Consider the following 20,033-nt stretch of genomic DNA (forward strand, 5'->3'; position numbering starts at 1 on the left):
TAATTTTGTCTACAATTAGATACAATGCAATGTAAGATTTTGAGACAATTAATAACATATTTAAGTATAAGTCTATATAAAGCTTAATATTTATATTACGCATTAGTGTGGCCCAAATGAAGGTCTAAATAGCTTTTCAATGTGCGTTATGTAAAAATAGGTTATGTATTGTTTGTAGATTTTAGCCCTATAATTGATTTTAAGAAAAAATCTATCGCTATTTCGTCAAATGCATATTTATTTTCACCTTTAATTCCCCAAATTATGAATGCCTTACACCAGATATAAAGCAAAACATCAAATTTTCTGTCTGTTTGTTTACAAACATTGAAATAAAATATTAAAATCACCAGGAATAAACATATGAAGAAAGAAAGTATAAAAATTTATATATGTACAATTACAATAATTTGGGAAAGCTAATTCATACTGCAAAATTATTGAAGAAAAATAATTAAAGATAAGCCTTACTCTTTATTCCTGGTTTAATAAAAAACAATCAAATTATTTTTTTGCAATATTAATTTTTTTATTAGTATGCTTTTTTTTTAAAGTTGAATATGAGAATAAGTATATTACATATTTTTTTACCTTCATTTAATTTTTTATTTAAGTAAATTGTCTCTTTATTGGCGACAATGTCTGTTGAGCCATGAAATTTTTTAAAAACACTTTTTCCTATTTTATGTCTTTAAAATGTATATTTTTTAGAGTTTTTCATCATTTCTCTTCTCATAAGACTAATAGCTACTGTTTTAGTTCAATTTCTTACACAAATTATCAATTTGAATAAAACAATGTTTTTAGACGTTTTTCGGAATAATTCGGCAGGAATGGCGGTTCTGCCTACTTTTTATGATTGCTTTATATTTGAACTCTTGTTAAATTATTTTAGGTTGGCAGTTCTTTAATTATTTCTTGTTAAAATCATGAAAATATGAAGTTTTTGATAAAAAGCTTAAGATGAAATTTCGAGATCAATTTTCATTGTAGAGAGGTCTAGTTTTCACTAAAAGGTATACATTTGAGCTGGTAACAACTTCAAGGTATCCGCAAATTGATATGGTAAAGAATTAAAAATTCATGTTTTTTTGGGCCAGTCTATTACGCATATTAGAATCAATACGAGAATAAAATAAGACCAATAACATTTTTGGATCATGGAAAGAAAACGAAGCAGTGGGTTTCGTCGTATTTTCACTAGAGGTTATTTTAGGTTAATGATTACCCAGTATGGGCTAGAAAAATAAGAAAAACTACTGTGAATATAAGACGAAACCTGCTACTTCGTTTTCTTTCCATGGACCACATTCTTTAATCTAGTTATCATAAATCTAATCCTGCTAATTGATGTACTGAATGATTTATTTGAAATTAATTTCTTCCTGGTGATTTGCAATATTATCATCAGAAGTTGAGGTCACCTAGTTTTCAGAAATTGAGATTTTTAATGTATTTTTTTTATAAACCCCAACATAGTAGGAGTTACCTTCAGCCGACCATCCTCCTCCCCTCCCTAGAGAAGTTTAAGGTTCTAACAATAAATATAGAATAGGTGGATATTGTGACAGGGCAATTGTTGTCGTCAAATTAGGTTATTAATATAGCCCTCAGATATTATCTAATCAATTCCTCATGATCAGAGCAGGGGATGGGGTAGAGAGGGGGGATATTTGACAGCTGGGTGAAACAGTGTACACACAATATTTACGTAGTCTATATCCAGGCAGGGACTTAATCCTGCTGTTTTTTTTTTAACTAGGCCTAAAATAAACATTAAAAATAAGGTTTTACACACAGTTCATATGTGGTCTAGATACAATTTTAAAGAAATCGCCCGAAAATCACAATTTTCCTGAGTGGATGTGACCTCTGGTGACTGTGACCCGTGACCTCTGATCTCATCTGACCTCCGTGAATAATCACGTGACTGTAATTAGAAGACATTATTAATATTTGGCTTTCCTACAAGAAAAAATATTTCTAGAACTAGTGTAGGAGAAAAACCTTAGAAGATATAAAATTTGCATGGAAAATGAGTAACAGACTGAAATTATAATTCTTTTATTTTATTTACCAATGAATTATATTGTTGTAAGTTGATATACTGGTCCCGAGTGTTTCTAGCCGACACAATCTCACCCTCTTCTAGAACTGTGTCGTCTAGGAATTCATTTCTGCCTGCTGTTGTCCTGTTTCAAATTTTAATTACAATTTTTTAATAAAATTAAGGACAAATCTTCAAAAATAATTAAAGGCGAAGATTCTCTATAATTCGAGATGTCCGTCTGATCATACGTCTGTCTGTGAGAACTCTAGGTGAAACGATAATTTCTCAGCTTCTATTCAAGATGGACAGCTGATTTTTTTTTTGTAAAGATTCCATTTACCAATGTAGATAATAGGCAGTGTATAATTTAATTATTTTGTTGGTCATGATTGCAAAAGAAAATATGTGTTACTATTAAACCTTCTTGTATTATTATATTGTTTCAAAAATGAAATAGATATTTTAAATGTAAATGTAAAAGTATTTAAGATTTTGTGATTGTAATTAGACCTTGGATAAATAGGAAGAACATCTCTATTTTTGGCTGGGCCAAATCCATGATTCTCAGGAAACCCTGACCCTGGTTTTGTAACTCCTGCTGTTATTTCACCTATGTAACATAGATTTTAATCATATGATTATTTACACAACTGTATAGCTTAATAAATAAATATTACGCTCAGTGACTGCGGCTCAGTGTAGCTAAGAGTAGCTGCAGCTGAGAGAGGCATAGGCTGAGTGGCTGAGAGTGGATGATTTTATTTTTATTCCTAGCTGAGAGTGCCAGTGGCCTAATATTCGTGAGTGGCTTATTTAACCTATGTAGTTGAACAACAAGGCTTCTCTAAGGAAAGCGGCTAAAACAGCTAAAGCAGCTGAGCACTAGTTGTTAAATATGCCTTAATGATAAGTTAGTTATTTTGAGCAGAAGCTTTTTTGGTAAATAATTTTAATCTAGTTTGAAAATATAACCTGCAGGTGCTGGTCCTGGATATCCAGAGTTGAATAGGAAAGAGTAAGATGCCTTTTTTTTCATACTATAATCAATAATTATCAGGAATAAGGTATAGCCAACAAGCGTTATAAATCTAAAATATTAATTTGGGAGGCAGATAAAAAGGACGTCAATGCTACTAAGTGTTGACCCCCCCACCCCCCAACGACAGCTGAAAATCACGTATATGTTTCGTGATTTTTTGTTTGTAATAATTTAATTATAGGTATAAGCTAGATAATTATTAAGAAAAATTGATGAAGTTTAACCTGAATTCTAGAATTTAGAATCACACCTTAACTAATCTAATCAACTTGACAACACATCCAACCTTAAACAAAAATTAAGAAGATTTGTTTTCTGATTTTGTTTTCCTATAGTTGACCAATGTTTGTATTGCATGGCGTATTTTTTAATAGGTACTATTAACAGCTACCAATTTTTGTAAGGTTTTGTATGAAATTCCTGAAGGTTTGTTGACTGCAGACTTGGGCTCCTAGAACTTCCAGAATTATAGGGGGAGGATCTTGCTCCTCCATGATATAGCCCTGAAATTTTTCTTAAAGTTGTATGCGATCATACGCATTATTGGAAGGGTGATACAAATTTCAGATCTCAGTTTCGCGTTTTGAGAATGCATCTTTAAATCTTACTTTAAAAATTGTGCATGCATCGTTTTTAATCTATAGAGAAAAAAAGGAAATCAAATAGTATTTTACTGCGAAAATTTATAAATGAAATTTGCACCACCCCTCAAATATTGCGTATGACCGCGTACGATTTTGAGAAACGGCATTTTCTTAAACGTCATCCAGATATTAAACTCTTAAATGAAATGTTTAATTTTGAAGAAAGAGTAATCAAGTAAAAATAGTATTGCTTATCTAACTTTATAGAAAATGGATCATATGGAATAATTGGCGTTATCCTCTTTTTTTCAATTTTGAAAATTTGAGAACCCCCCCCCCCCCCCCGACAACGACGAACAACTATTTTAGGTTAGGTTAGGTTTTAGGCTAGGGAGCCGAGCGCTGCGGCTAGGCAGGCAAAGGGGCCGAGCGCTGCGGCTAGGCAGGCTAGGGAGCCGAGCGCTGCGGCCAGAGTTCATAGTTCGCTGTCGGGGGAGGGGAGGTACATAAATTTTCAAAATTGAAAAAAAAAATTCTAAGAGGATAATACCGAATAATTAAAACTATTTGTATTTAATTTCCATGAATAACAGTTTTGTATTCATTGTTTTCTTTATTGATATTAATTACAGCTTGATTAAAAAATGCCACAAGAAAAATGGACGGCGAAGAGAATAAATAGGACAGACGAACGAACAGATTGGTAGTTTTATATCAGCAGCACTATAAAAATAACTATACCTGATCTACTATTGTTGTTAAATAGATGTTTTTGATTGTGATAGGTTGGTGAACTTCTTGATTGACCACTGCGACTCACAGAAGATCTGTATGCCAATAATTGCTCCTTTAAAAATAAAAGTTATTTATTGCATCGTATTGTAGCCTGCTTTCCGCGAATAGTAAAATGAAAAAAATGAGTTCCAGTTCTTGTTGGCCCCGAATGCCAAAGTGTCTCAAAAATCAGCTATGTGACGTCATAAAAATGAGGGATTATACATCTCTTTTTTTGGAGTTTTCTTTTCCACTTCTTCTCTCATCTCCCTCATTTCTTTGATGTCACGTGGCTGATTTTTGAGACACTTTGTCCCGCTACGGGGCCTTGGCCATTAAAACAAAGTTTAACTTTTTTGTTTTATTTTTCGTGGAAGATCGTTTTTTATATAACACTGCACGATGTATGATTTTTCAATATGGTACAGAATCGGTTAACCGGATTCAAAACCAAACTAAAATAGTTATTTCTCGCATCGTATTATAGACAGCTTTCCGCGGAAATAGAATGTACAATTAAAAGATTAAAACCCCGAGGTGCCGAAGGCACCGGCTAAAAAACTGGTCATATTCTTATGATTGTATATTTTTATATTCGTAGAAAGCTGGATATAACACGATGCTAGACATAGTTTTTTCGTATGGATGAGAACCGGTTCTTATCCACCGGATTCGAATGAATACGAGAATAGTTATTTCTCGTATCGTATTATAAACGGCTTTCCGCGGATATAGAATGTACAATTAAAAGATTAAAACTAGTTTTTTTAGCCCCGAGGTGCTAGTTATTTCTCGCATCGTATTATAGACAGCTTTCCGCGGATATAGAATGTACAATTAAAAGATTAAAACCCCGAGGTGCCGAAGGCACCGGCTAAAAAACTGGTCATATTCTTATGATTGTACATTTCTATATTCGTAGAAAACTGAATGTAATACGATGCTAGACATAGTTTTTTCGTATGGATGAGAACCGGTTTCTATCCACCGGATTCGAATGAATACGAGAAAGAATATTAAATTTTATAATAATAATGCATTAATGTTTACATGACTTTAATTGCCAAATGAGTTTGTGAAAAGTTTAGGATAGTATTAAGAAATTATTCTTAAGTATTTCAATTAGATAAACAAGAAGCAAACCAAAAAGACAAAAAAAATGTCTACCTGTCTACACATCAGTTTGTCTCTATCTTCAGGATACTAAAAATTATTTAATTAAAAAAAATATTCTGTTAAAGTATTAAATGACAAATACGTCCAGAGGCAAAGCGATACTAACAAATTTGATAACAAAAATAAATATATTATCTAATATATCTATAACTGTAACAAAAACTTGATCTTTTATCAAGTATCTTATATTTGCCTTTTATGTGATTTTTAATAGCCCTAATTTCTGCAATACAAAAAATACAAAAAAAAAATAAACAATTGATATTATATACGTAGATGTTTGGATGAGAAATAATGGAACCTGACAATTTTGTTTCATAGTTTGAAATTGTAAACCAAACTGTCCACTAAACCCAACATCCTACAATTTAATAATTAATATTATTGATAACCTACCCTACAAATAGTGTAAGTCCGTCCATTTGTTTGCAATAAAAGATCAACAAGAAACGCCAGTAAGTTAGCTATTAACGATTATTTGTTATTGTAATGTTTTACTTCGCTTTTCATTTAGCTATAGACTGAAACTTAATATCAAATATATTAGTATTTTGAAAAAAAATATAGCCATAGAAAGACGACCTTTTCAAAACTTTCTCTTAAACTATAGCATAGAAAATCCTTTATTTTTGTTTGAAAATATAAAAAGCAAAATATTGGTTGTTCAAGGTGACTTAATAATTTTATTTCTCTTTTGGGGTTAATCTACGTCCTACCCTCAACTTTTATAAACTGTTTTTTACACTTTTTTTTCTCTAAAATTCGTGTTATAATATTTTTTTTGCAAATCCTTATACTAAAGTAACAGGATGTTGTGTGTCTGTGTTTCTGTGTGTTTGTTTGTACCGAAGGATCTCGCTAACCGCTGAACCGATCGGGTTCTCCTTAACAGGGTAGCTTCTCATAGGTACCGGGAAGGTTTATAACTATTTTCTTGGGGGTGGGACATCCCCAACCCCCCCAAAAAATGAAAATCTCCCCACCCAAATTTTTAAAAAAATTTTTTAACTAAAATTAAAAATGAGGGGGGGGGGGGGGCACCACCCCCCTTAAAAAGAATTTCACCCCTCCAAAAAATTTTTAACATTTTTTTTAAAATCTAAAATAAGAAATTGGGTTATTAAATTCGATTCCCCCTTCCTTAAGTGCCCCTAGAGGCCTCTAGGGGGCGTAGCCGCTAGTAGAAAATAAAGTATAATAAGAAAAATTAAAATTTAAAAAGGTTAGCGCTGTTACAAAATATATTTACATGTTGGTTATCAGCTGTGTAGGAACTTGGTATATACGTATACAAGCTTCGTCTTCCATTCACCTAGAAAGATACATAATTACCCGTGCCGTGACTGCGGCGTAACACGTAGTGCATCCACTAGTTGTTGGGAAGGTGATAGGTTCGAATCTCGGCTCAACATCGCGTCATACCCAAAGACGTTTAAACTGGTTCCTACTGCTGCTATATCAGCACTCGGGCACCACATTAATAGCTAGAGCAGGGGAATGCCCTTCCACACAAAGGTCGTGCAATCAAAGGGTTGGTGGTCAAACAAGATTTGGTTCAGAGATACACCAAACTAATATCTAGTGGTGTATCCCGTCCGGCTAGATATAGATAAATAGATAGATATATAGATGGATATATGGATAGAAAGAAAGATAAATACCTGATGTTGATTGAAGTCATGCTCGTCAGGTTCTAGCTTCACCTGTTCCCTGGCATTAGAATCTGCCAGAGCCATCTGGAATAATGTCTCTGGATCACACACAAACTTGTACACGTACCTTTCCCCTGAATAGTATTTGTTTCCAGTAAATATGTAGATATATTGTGTTTTAAATCCCTGAAAAAATCCAAATCGGAATAAAGTTATTTATGAATTACAGACTTATTATAAAAAAAATTACATATATTTTTTCTGCATTTTGAAATCATTTTTATTTTTAGAAATCATTTAAGAAACAAATTGTTGTATCGTTATTTATTGCATTGTGTTATAGACAGCTTTTCGCGTATATCAAAATAAAAATTGTAAGATCAAAACTAGTTTTGATAGCACCGAGGGGCCGAAGACTATGGCTCACAAAACTGGTATTAATTTCATTATTTTAATATTAATATACTTGGCAAATTGTCTGTAATACATGATCTTTACGTATGATTGAGAACCGTTGCTAATCCAGTGGAAAATAATCGGTTTTGAAGCCATACTGAAAAATAAATTACCTGCAACTTTTTGCATTATTCCTTTCTCATAATAGTATCTAACAAAATAATATATTGGGTTAGAAAAATCTCAAAACCTTTTTTTGGCAAGTAATTCAATTTACTAATATTTATAATTTGTATCTTACTATTACAGAAATCATCATGCCAAGTTTAAAATTAATAAGGCAATTTTAACAATTTCTAATGAAAATAAGATCTATCCGTTATGGACGTACGGACAGACTCTAATCATATAAAAGACTCGTTTTTTCCTAATTTTTTTTAAACCTATACCTGAGAGATCTACTTAGTTTATCATAATTCATAGCTGGCCGGTTTTTCTGTAAACCCCAACGTCGAGCAACCTTAGTAAAAATATAAGGTAAAATTATGAGGGAAGTAAATTTCAAAATTTTCCTTCTTATTTTTCTTTAATGCTAATGATTGGTTTTAAAATATTTAGTAATTCTTATTAATGTAAGGACATTGTATTAGTTTAAAGTAATGGCACATTTTTATTTTACATTCCATTTGGAAAGACTCATGAAGCAGCTTATTGTGCCTAATTAAAAATTACGTCATACAATAGAAAGAACAAATGATAGGCCAGTACACATTTTAATTGGTCAATGGTAAAATGTATACTAGCCTATCATTGGTCCTTTGTATAGTATGACGTCACTTTTCATAAGGCATTATAAGCCGTTTCAAGATTCATGCAAGTACTTTCTTTTGATGGGTGTAAGAATTTTTGAGAATTTAAAATTGTGGCAGGAATAGGGGAGGAATATACCCCCAACCCCTCAACCCACTCCCCCCCCCCCCCAATTCACCTTTTCTTGGAATCATCTACCCAATCTGAGTGATGATTAAAATAAAAGTCACGTCTGATTTATAAAAATCTAATATTTTCGCAATTAGGATTACATTCTTCTTAAATATTCACAAGAAAAAAAAGAGTTTCCCAAATAAAACTAAATTTTTCTTTTTATTGGCTATAAATCAATTTAGAGAGTTTTAAGAGAAAAAATATCCTAATTTTTTTGGTCTAAAAATTACCTAATTGCTAATATTACCTAATATTAGGCTATTTGTATTTAACATGTATAATTTTAAAATTAAAAGGATAAAATTAAAATATTTTTTCATTGTAAAAAGTACTATTATTTTATTGATAATTTAATAAAGGCTTATTAAACAATTTGCCAATTTGCAAGAACACTAACAGATGTTTTTAATAAAAATAGATTTAAAATTTGCAAAAATATGCTCTGTGTTTTTATTCTATGAAGACATAATTGTCGTGAGGTGGGGAATAAAACAAGGATAAATCAATACAAAAAAGGTTTTTTTTCATTCTGTTTTTCTTGTTCCTCTAAGCCTAAACATTTTCGGAAACTGAATTTCATGACATTATTTTTTATATAATAATGTTAATGATTTTACCCTTTTTTTCTTCTAATTAAATAGTAAAAGTCTTAAAAAAGAACAAGAATAAATTGGCTTGATAAGAGTGCCAATTGTTCTCTAAATTATCAAACCCACAAACCAAATCAAAATATAACTTTTCCCAGGGAGAGAGTGAACATTGGGCTGTTTATTGCACTAGTCCCCAAAGTTTGAAATTAACGTTTTATTATTCGTTGGCAACTTTGGGGACAGATATCAAATTTTGATTTGTCGGATCATTAAGCTCAGAAACAGACATATCAACCACTAATTATAATCTACAAAAGGGGCAATTTTGTGTGTCATCATTAGGGATGTATATCAATTTATCGACCATTGTCTATTCCCTTTAGATCTCTGCATTTTGCGCTCATCTGAGGCTGCCAAGTTTTTCGAACATTTTGCCGCCAGCCTCCAACCAATATAATCTCTCAATGTTGCCGCCAGAACATTCGACTTTTTTTTGCAACTTTTAAATGGAAAAATAATTATTTGATATATTATTATTTTTGGTTAATAAACAAGCGGCTGTGCACATAGCATCTAAAGACTCTGTGGGGTTCGGGAGTAGCCAATGGGCATAACTATAGCCTAAACTATCCAAAAAATTAAATTTAAAAAAATAGCCTAAAACTATCCCAGGACGTATGTAAATGTTCAAAGCTTTACTAAATTTAAGAACTCAATAGGTCAGTGGTTATTGAAATCTTTTAGCTTCAGACAAAAAAAAACTTAATTGGGTTGTAGAATGTTTGTCAATTCATTAAATCTTCTGGACTTCGAGTTTTCCTTACAAGTTTCATATTAGTCCTGATTAGGATTTTGAAGAAAGGTTCGCAATAAAAGTTTTTTAGGTTCCATTTATTAACTGTTTACTCAGTTTAATTTGTAACATTATTAATAAAAGCTCTAAAATGGTAAAATTTAAGGCTTTTATTTTATTACAACAAGGACAAAAACAGATTTTTAAAGCATATATCTAGGCCAATAAAAGGAATAGATTAAATTTGAGAAGTTTGCATTAATATAAGCTATAGGCATTACTCATATTATTTAGCAAAAAAACAACTGCCTCCCGCTCATTTACTTTCTAATTGATTTTGTTTACCTCTTCTGGCTCGATAAGCTTAAATTCCAGCCCTCTTCCAGTCCACGCTATAGCTCCTAGATTTAGAATAGACTTTTTAGTAGCGAACTTTGTCTGTCTGTACGGTTGTGGGGAAACGTGATTTCGGAGAAGATGACATATTTTGTCCACCGACCTATCGGTAATGATTATATATTGATCTTATATAATTATTTTTCTGAAATCCACCTTGATTTAAAAATGAACTGTTTTTACATATAATATTTGTATTAATTATCTTCTTTTTCAAAATGAGAAAGTAATAGATTCTGTTTATAACTATTTCTGTTAAATATTCCTATATCTTACTAACTGACTATTATACCTAAAGTTTATACCTGAATTAGCAGGATCATCCAGCAATGTGACCAGAAATTGCCAGAGCTGAAGAGCACCTCTTCGTGAAACACCTTAAGTAATATTCCTTTAGAATTCCAAGTTTTCAAATTCAAGTTCTGTGAGGACGTGGGTAAAATTTCCAGGAGACCTAACCACTTCGTCAGAATAAACTGATGTAACCTCAAAATAAACTTCACTTCAACTTTTTCTAGACTATCTTAAGGATATTCTAAATTAATGATGTAAATCTGTTGCCAATCCTGAAATTTGTTTATAAAAAATCAATGAAAAATAATTTACAATGGTATTTTTATCAATTCATAGAAATCCTTATAATAAATTAAAACGATCTATGTTTTTGTGTGTACCGATGAATTTTGCTAACCACTAAACTTATATGGTTCTCCTTTACAGGGTAGGTCCTGGAAATTTTAAAAATTATTTTTCGGGAGGAAAACCGCTATAGTTGTAAATGCAGGGACATTTCTGATAAAGTTGTGTGTGTTCCAACGCAACTTTTTAGCTAACCTCTCATAGATTTATTTGGACGTGCTTAGGAAAAGCTGTAATGCTAACCTGGAAATGGCTGCCTCATAGGAAAATATAAAGAGGGATTTGGCGGCCATCCAGCTGTCTGCAGCTGTCCTGTTCCAGTTACATGTTTTCCTGTCCAGTTACCTGAATTAAAAAATATTTATTATTTTTGTCTGGCTATGAGAATAAAAATAGTTATTTCTTGTTATAGTTTATTTTGTTGAAAAATAAAAAATAGCAATCGATTTTGATTGAAATCTACTGTGTATTTTCCTTATTTGTAATTTTTTGTATTATTTTGGATACTTTACTAGTAAATAGTTTGGGTCCATTATTTCAGATTTCTGAAATAAAAGTAATTCTAGCTCCGGCTAGGGGCCTAACAATGCAGGGCTATTTACATGTAAGCTCTTCTAACTTTATGATAATATAACGTAAAAGAGCACCAAGATAGCAAAAGAGATATATTGTTTGCTTTAAAAGATTGATAGTGGAAAATATGTGGAAAACTTGTTTGTATTCTTCAGTAAAGCTTCTTGTGACTATTGTTTGGTCTATATTGAAAGTCATCGAATAATTTAGATATGCTAGTCAAAAAGTTAATGTTTCATAAAAAAACATTAACTACTTTGCCAAGGTCAAGGTGTCTTAAATTTGCCGTTTAAGAATGATGATACAATATTGTTAATTACATTTTTCAATCCGCAAAAAAGGGGTTAAATTGTGAATGAAATTGCCTATCTATAATACAAAGTAGAACGATGTCTGTCTGTTTGTTTGTCTGTCTGTTTGTCTGGTTGTTTGTAGCGAAGGATCTTAAGGGACCGATCGGGTTCTCCTTTACAGGGTAGCTTCTCATAGGTCCCGGGAAGATTTATAACTATTTTCTTGGAGGGTGAGACACCCCCACCCCCCCCCCCAAAAAAAAGAAAATTTCTCCCCCCCCCCAATTTTTAAAAAAGAATTTTCCTTTAAATCTAAAATACGAAAAATTGGTTTGATCAAACCTCTTTGGGCAAAGCCCCTAGAGGCTAGGGGCGAAGCCGCTAGTGAAACATAATAAGTAAGGTACTTATTTTTTTCGTATCCGTTGACAATTGACTATTAGACATTTCAAGAAATAACATTTCACACAAACAATGCATTTTTAGGTAACGGGACAAAGTGTCTCAAAAATCAGCCATGTGACATCATAAAAATGAGAGATTATCCATATCAGATTCACCCAGTATATTTTATAGTGTAGATTTTATTTATTTGTATAGTATATGTACACATTATAACTCTATTTGTGTTCACACCCTTTGCACATAACATTTCATAATTGGTTACTAAAAAGTCTTAACAAGAACGACTATTTCCAAGAAATAAGGTATAAACAACAAGCGAAAAAAACTAAGGTAATATTTTGGGAGTAGATGTAGAGGTCGTCAAATCTGCTATGTGTTGACCCCCAACGACAGCTGAAAACACGAATAGGTTTCGTTATTTAAAAAAGAATTTCGTTGTTGGTATAAGCTGAATATTTACATACAAAACTGACACATTTCTACTGTTTCAATTTTGAATTGGATGTAATATATCAATATGTTACTTTAAATTTTGAATAGAACTTAATTTTCTGGTAAAATTTACTATTGTTAAATACACAAAAGTAATTTTTTTACAATGTTAAAACGAATCTTTTAATGAATTGCTAACTTTGGCAAGTATTTAAGTGGTCTTTAAAATTAACATTTACAAAATATAGAATATACTAATATTATCTTAACAATTCCAGAAAATAAGTATGACCATTGGACAGGACATATTTTTTAGAAAACAATAACAACTGTGTCCATTTATAGCGAAAATATTAAAAAAAAAAAAAAAATTTCTATCTAGTTTAAACATAATTTTTACTGATTATATCAAAAATGTGTATAAATAATTGCTGCATTTAAAATCTAAAATATTATACTTATAAGATTGTCAGTTTCTAATGACTTACAGTCAAGAGCAATGATCAGTATGTCAAATGTCAATAAGTTAATAAGTTTATAACAAATTATGTGGATTTAATGATATATTATTAAAATCGGGTATAGAAATCGATTAGTAATTAATGGGATAGTGCACTATATTGTAATCTACTCTAATAAAATGGTTCTTCTACCTGGCTAATACAATAATCACAATACCCCCATCCATTCCTTTTACCCTATCCCATCCTTTCTTACTGGAACAACGTAATGACTAATAAATGAGGACTATAGTAACAACCTAAATTGACGACAAAATTCATAATATCCACTTATTCTATATTTATTGGTATAGATTATATGTAAAAATTTGTTTCAAATAGTGAATTTGCTTAACTTCTTTAAGTTTGAATGTATTTGTGATGTACAGTTAGAACCTAGCTATAAGGCAGCTTCACTCCTAAAATTACCCAGTCCCTTAATAATACCCCAATCATACATATAAATGTCTGTAACTATATATTTGTATCTGACAGATAACATAAATTTCTAAATATTATTTCCTTTTATCAAAGATCATAGAAAGATTTCTAGTTTTAACTTAATATAAAGATTTTATCAAGAATTTTTCAAATGATATTAATGTATATTTATAAATTGGCCATTTTGAGAAAGTTTTAATTTTAGTAAAAAAAATATCATATTAGTAAATGTAAAATTTAAGTTTGTTGGTTTAAAAAAAGATTATCAATAAGAGACCCTTCTTTCTTCTTTTATAGATCAAGAAGGTCTCCAATAGTTTTACTATTTACTTTTTTCTACTAATAGTTTTAGGTTTTTTCCACTTTATTTCCTTTTCTAGTACAGAGCTAAGGACGCAGCCCCTAGTAAATACATAAAGAAAACTTTTTGATAACAAAAGATAGATAATATGAAAACATTATGCGAAACATTGTTTTCAACAAATTTGAAGTTTTAGATCTGATGAATATTTTATTAATCCTTTTAGTCAGGGCAACTTTCAGGGATAGAGGGAGTATTTGTTGTAAAACATTTGCGCAATTCCTCAAGGTGCCTTTTGGACACAAATACCACACCCCCCTTCTCTTTAAAAAATGCAGGATGAGAGAATGGCAGGTACAGCAGAGTTAGATCCATTCGTAACATAGGAAAAAACTGCCCCCCCCCCCACACCCATTTATTTTCAAAATGAGAAAGGTGTGGGGTTTAGTTCTGGACAGGTCCTTTTGTGAAAAAGAACCAACATATTCAAATTATAGAAAATTACAAAGTACAAAAAGAACATGTAACATTACATTGCTATAACTTATAACTTTTAAGAGAGATTTCTAAAAGAATCTTAAATTGGGTTTATTACTGTTAATAGGAGAGTAAAAATATAAAATGTATTTTCCCTTTAAGCGCATATGATCCATTGTTTGTAAAAGCTTATTTTTAATGCATATTTTAAGGTCAAGTTTTGGTTAGGAAAGCCTAGTAGGAAAATGGCCCAAATGGGATAAGGCGTGGTCCATTTAATTTTTTCTTCAAAATATTTGTATAAACAATTTAAATAAGGGGAGAGGGTAAAAAGAACTAATCAATATTTATGAGTAAATGCACCTCTTGTCCCTTATATTCCTGGAAAAAAGAACAGATATTACAGGGATAAGGAATGAAGGATGAACAAGGAGGTATGGTAAAAGGTGCAATACCAGGAATACGGTATAACCAACAAGCAAAATAAATCTAAAATAATATTTGGGGGGCAAATGGAGAGGTCGTCAATTTTACGATGTGTTGCCCCCCAACGACAGCTGAAAAACACGTATAGGTTTCGTGATTTTCTTCCGAATTAATTTCGTTATTGGTATGAGATGGTGCAATACCGACTCCAAAAAATCATAGACTATTATTCAGTCTTATATGAGACAATTTATTTTAAATGGTATGGTAAATGGTGATATACCCCCTCCAAAAAAATCATAGACTATTATTTGGTCTTATATTAGACAATTTACTCCCCAAAGAAAAAACATTTTTAATAAAGGGGTAACACATCACTATTTGAATGTTACCTATCTATTTTTTCAGGTAGTGGGATGTACTAAAAATTCGGTGTGTTTGAAAAATAGTGTAAACTCATCACAAGACTACCAGGTATAATCCCTAAAATACAACAGCAACGTGGGCTCAGTGATTAGTGAGGTGTATGAGGACATACAACTTGTCGAACAGATAAACAGAAAGACATCTTTCTAATTTTTATTGTAGAAAAAATGCATCAATATTATATTAATAATACAAATTCAATCAATATATTTTGATTATATGATACATCAAAAATAATGTATAATTAATATAGTATCAGTTTTCTTTTTGTAATTTCAATTTTGTTTTTTAGTTAGTATTTCATATATTAATGTGATATTTGATAATTAATTTTCTGTCATATGCTTCTTACAACAAGAATGACAACATCCAAAGTAGTGAAGCCCCAAAAAAATATATTGATGTACAAACGGATAAATTGAGTTAAAGAGCAGACGTTCAGTGATCATGAAGAATAGAAAAATACACATTAAAAAATTATAAATTAAAGTTATTTATGTATGTAGTTTTTAGAATGCGCGGCAGACTGGCGGACCAAGTATGTTAAATAATAGATGCTCTTTGGTAAGAGGTATCTTTTCAAAAGAAATAAGCAGTCTACTCTAAATAGAAGCAAACATTATTTTTCCCCTACAGTGCTACTGACGGACGGACAAAGTTAATTATAGAGCAGCTTCTCAATAAAGTATCATTATAAGATAAACCACAATTTTAGAGAAAAACTATTAATTCACTAAAGCGATAATTCAGATTCATTGTAGGTCATTAACTTTCTAAACTTTGGCGTGAGATATCCCTATAGGCTAGGGGTTTGGCCAATAAACTTGTAAACCTTAAAAAACTTACCTTTCATTGAAAAGTTTTCATGTGATGATTTTGTTTTCTGTTCCAATTCCGACCTAAAATTAATAAATGTTTTTATTCTTATAAATTGTATCCTGATGAAAAGAATAGCCTGTCCATTTCTAGTCTAGAATGGTACTTTCACATGATATGCCTGTTGACCACTAATACCTAACCCCCTTATTATTAATCTAATTAAAGATGAGGGGCCCATATGTCTTACACCTGCGTGAGTCCTATACCTGTGTGGACTAACCCTACGTGGCTTCCAAGAATCTAATATAACCTAACCTAACCTAACCTAACCTAACCTAAAGTAATAAACAAACAATCAAAAATTACTTCCTTCTTACTTTCAATTATTTCAAATTTACAAAGGGGAGGGGGGGGGGGTCTTTTCAATGCTCAACTTATTAATTAAATCCCGCTAAATATTTTTTCAAAAGCAAATTTTTCTCGTTCCCTGTTACCTTGAATTGTTTCTAGATCCTCCTGGAGTTGCATACCCGTAATACGATTTCTTCTGTTCACGTACATCTCTTTTTCTGGCACCCTAGTATGTTGTATATAGCAATAATAGTTGATACATAATATAAGATAAAGCCTGTGGTTCAGAAGTGAAACTACCCCCTAAAAAAAACAAAGGGGCATCACATGATTTAATACCCTTAGTTTCAGTTCAGACCCCCCTATATCAAATTAATACCTCAAAGTAAAGGGACATTGGTTGTAACAGCCTTAAAAGTTACGGCGATAATAAATAAGTACAATCTTATCATTTCAAAAGAAAAAAGGAAAAATTTACAATCTTTGTTCACTCAATAACACTATGTTTTCTTTCTAATCTAAACTCGACTTAATCTAACCTAACCTAACTCTAATATGAAAACAAAACTTAAAGCGATAAAAAACTTAGGGGAGTCAAAATTGATAAAAGGAGGGTCCCAATGATAATATTGCCCCGGTGAGGGAAGGGGTGTTATTCTTTCTAAAATAAGGGGGGGCGGGGGGGGGGGGGGGATTTATTTTCAATGTGGTGAGTTAGACTCCTGAACTAGGAAAAAGCAATCTAAATATCAAATGAATGTTTGAAAATTGAATACCTGTCCACCAGAATTAAGAAATCCAACAGGTTCCTGTTTTATATCTGAATCTAAAAAAGAAAGTTAGTCTTAAAATCATCCAGGTAGATTATCTTGTAAACAACTCTGTAAGGTTAAAGGTTAAATACAGCAAGAAATTAATTAAGTAATATTTTTTCTCGTATTCATTCGAATCCGGTGGATAGGAACCGGTTCTCATCCATACGAAAAAACTATGTCTAGCATCGTATTATATCCAGATTTCTACGAATATAGAAATGTACAATCATAAGATTAAAACCATTTTTTGGCCGGTGCCTTCGGCACCTCGGGGCTAAAAAAACTAGTTTTAATCTCATAATTGTACTTTCTATATCCGCGGAAAGCCGTTTATAATACGATGCGAGAAATAACTATTCTTTATCATATTATTTGGTTTTGTAGATATAATTTCATTTATAGAATCCCTAAAAATAATAAGAAACAGTTTAGTTCTGTACCTGTACACCAGGCGTCTCCAGTTTGTAGGTAATCTCTACCATCTAAAAAGTATTTTAATTTTACATAATACAACGGATAAACTGATTATAATTAAAAATAGTACCACTTAAGCAAAGTTTATCACAATCACAAATCTTGCCGCCAGACAATATATTGCCCATTACAAAATCAGAACAAATTATGCCGAAAATCAATCAAGGTTTTACTATGAATTGCACTGTACTTTTTTCGGCGCTTTCCCTAAAAGTATCTATCAAACAAAAAAAATCCCATCCCCACCTTATTCAAATGTCTGCAGGGGGTCCCAACCTCGCGGGGCCCTCACCTAAGTTGCATTAACCATGTGAAGCTACTTAGTACCCAATATTACCTAACCAAACCTGACTTACTAAAGAAACATATTAAAAACTACCCCCCACCCCCTATAATCAATTTATTCAAAATAAGGGGGTAGACACCTTAAGGAAAACCAGGTATGGTCCCTTCCGTGGCAACGCTCCTTAAGGGGCGATTCTTCGTTTTTTTCACAGTAGGTTTTCTCCTATTTCTAGCACCTGCGGGGCCAATTGCATAACCCTGTAGGGCAATCACCTAACCCAATATAAACTAAAATAACCTACCAAAAGCCAATTTAAAAATATGACAAATCGCCCCTAAAGGGGCGTTATAACGAAAGGGACTCTTCCCGGAAAACCTTCTAAAAACATAACACAAATCTGTCGAAAATAAACTAGTTTTTACATTAATTTTATAAACCTCATTTAAAAATTTCACCGAAAAAAATTGTGTAATTCTTACCTAAAGTATCCTCATCATTATGATCATCCATGTTTACTAATCCTCCAACAAATTGATGTCTAGAAGCTGCTTTGCCACCAGTTCTTTCCTACGGCATAGCATTATTTTAGTTCCTCAAAGGTTCTAAAGTCATGTTTGGCCCTAGGTCAACTAAGCTCTATCGTAATATACCAAAAATTAGGAATTTTTTATAAAAGAGGAAATGGTTAGTTAACATGTTAAAAATCAATTATTTTTGCCTATAAATATACTATACATATAAATGAATATTGCCCAAAATCTATAGAAGTTTTTAAAATGTTTTTGAAACTTTCCGGACCCATAAGAAGCTTTACTGTAAAGGAAAACGATATGAGTTTATAGGTTAATGAGATCCTTCTCTACACACATATAAACATCCTGTTACTTTATAGAAGTTTGTTAAAAATTATGTTTACCAAATGTTGATGGTTATTTTGATGGAATGAATGGGATGGGAGGTTGGAAGGTTGTAAAGCTGGAGGCTGAATGCCTGCTGGCAAGTTAGGTTGCAGGTAGAAATCTCGCAAACTGTCACCGTCATACTAGAGATAGGCAGATATTTGACCAAAAAAACATACTGCTTATTAGTCTTATTACTATTCGAGTGCGTTTTCTTTACTTAATTTGTATACGTTACATTAATGGATATATTATTACTTGGATCTTACACCAGATTTTCATGTTCTCTGATAAAGTGAAACACGCAACGGGCTCGAATAAATATTCCCCTCTTCTACCTTATACCCCAACCCCTTCACTCCTTTTGCATTAAAGAACTAACCAATAAAGGAGTTCCATATTAGCAATCTAAATTGACAACAATTTTCCCCCTTTAATAATATCCACGTATATGCTACATCCATTGCTACATTTTATAGAACTTCTTTAAAAAATTTCACTATATATTTTCGTTCCTTGTTGCTAATAAAACTAATTAATACGTTTCTATAAAATCAAATTATTACCTCATTTATAAATTCTGCCATTTAAGATTTTATATTTTTCTTTCTTTTTATCTGAACAATCTGAATAGTTTAAGTAGTTGAGTTCTTTCTCCCAAACTTACATCTTGAACACATGTATCCCACCCCTTAGTTTGTGTTTAAGAAGAAAATAATTGTAGCTCCTGCGGGGTATCTAACCCTCCAGTCCTTATCCCTACTGAGTGCTATCTTGCGGGGCTCATAAAAACCTTTGCTTAACTAAGGCTAACATTTAATTGACATCAAAAATTATTTTGTTGTTCAGATGCAAAATTAGGAATCTCGAGATTGAGTCAAATTATAAATAAATTGATTAATCATAGTAAAATGTTTAATTAATGTTACAATGTTTATTTTTTCTGTTACAATTTATTTTTCATAATCTTTATCTCTTTTTTGTGAAATTAGAAATATCTTTTACCGGAGATATCCTGCAACCAAATGAAGCAGCTATATAT

The 20,033-nt window shown here is 31.7% G+C and overlaps 1 protein-coding gene across 1 annotated transcript; it reads right to left on the reverse strand.

The window, feature by feature from the left end:
- Positions 1-1,100: 1,100 nt before the first annotated feature.
- On the reverse strand, positions 1,101-19,621 carry LOC145330562 (uncharacterized). The gene is made up of 23 exons (XM_080175180.1): positions 19,558-19,621; positions 19,009-19,134; positions 18,572-18,659; positions 17,773-17,814; positions 17,294-17,343; positions 16,661-16,743; positions 16,194-16,246; positions 11,317-11,418; positions 10,740-10,811; positions 10,384-10,439; positions 8,121-8,191; positions 7,845-7,882; positions 7,285-7,409; positions 6,873-6,935; positions 5,925-5,984; positions 5,615-5,650; positions 4,415-4,520; positions 3,509-3,592; positions 3,023-3,073; positions 2,561-2,660; positions 2,078-2,192; positions 1,855-1,930; positions 1,101-1,423 (listed from the first exon to the last, which is right to left on the reverse strand). The coding sequence occupies exons 1-23, from the start codon at positions 19,576-19,578 to the stop codon at positions 1,365-1,367; spliced, it is 1,677 nt and encodes a 558-aa protein (XP_080031306.1). The 5' UTR covers positions 19,579-19,621; the 3' UTR covers positions 1,101-1,364.
- Between the last annotated feature and the right edge of the window lie 412 nt (positions 19,622-20,033).

This window comes from Acartia tonsa, chromosome 10, assembly GCF_053477335.1.
Source record: "Acartia tonsa isolate MP-2025a chromosome 10, ASM5347733v1, whole genome shotgun sequence".
NCBI classification, from domain to species: domain Eukaryota; kingdom Metazoa; phylum Arthropoda; class Copepoda; order Calanoida; family Acartiidae; genus Acartia; species Acartia tonsa.

Excerpts from the sequence above, each read along its gene's own strand:
- LOC145330562 (XM_080175180.1), bottom strand. The coding sequence starts at position 19,578 with ATGGCAGAATTTATAAATGAG. Across the intron at positions 11,419-16,193 it reads TGAAAACTTTTCAATGAAAG|GTAACTGGACAGGAAAACAT; the intron begins GTAAGTTTTTTA and ends TTTTTAATTCAG. Across the intron at positions 6,936-7,284 it reads ATGACTTCAATCAACATCAG|GTGAATGGAAGACGAAGCTT; the intron begins GTATTTATCTTT and ends GTATCTTTCTAG.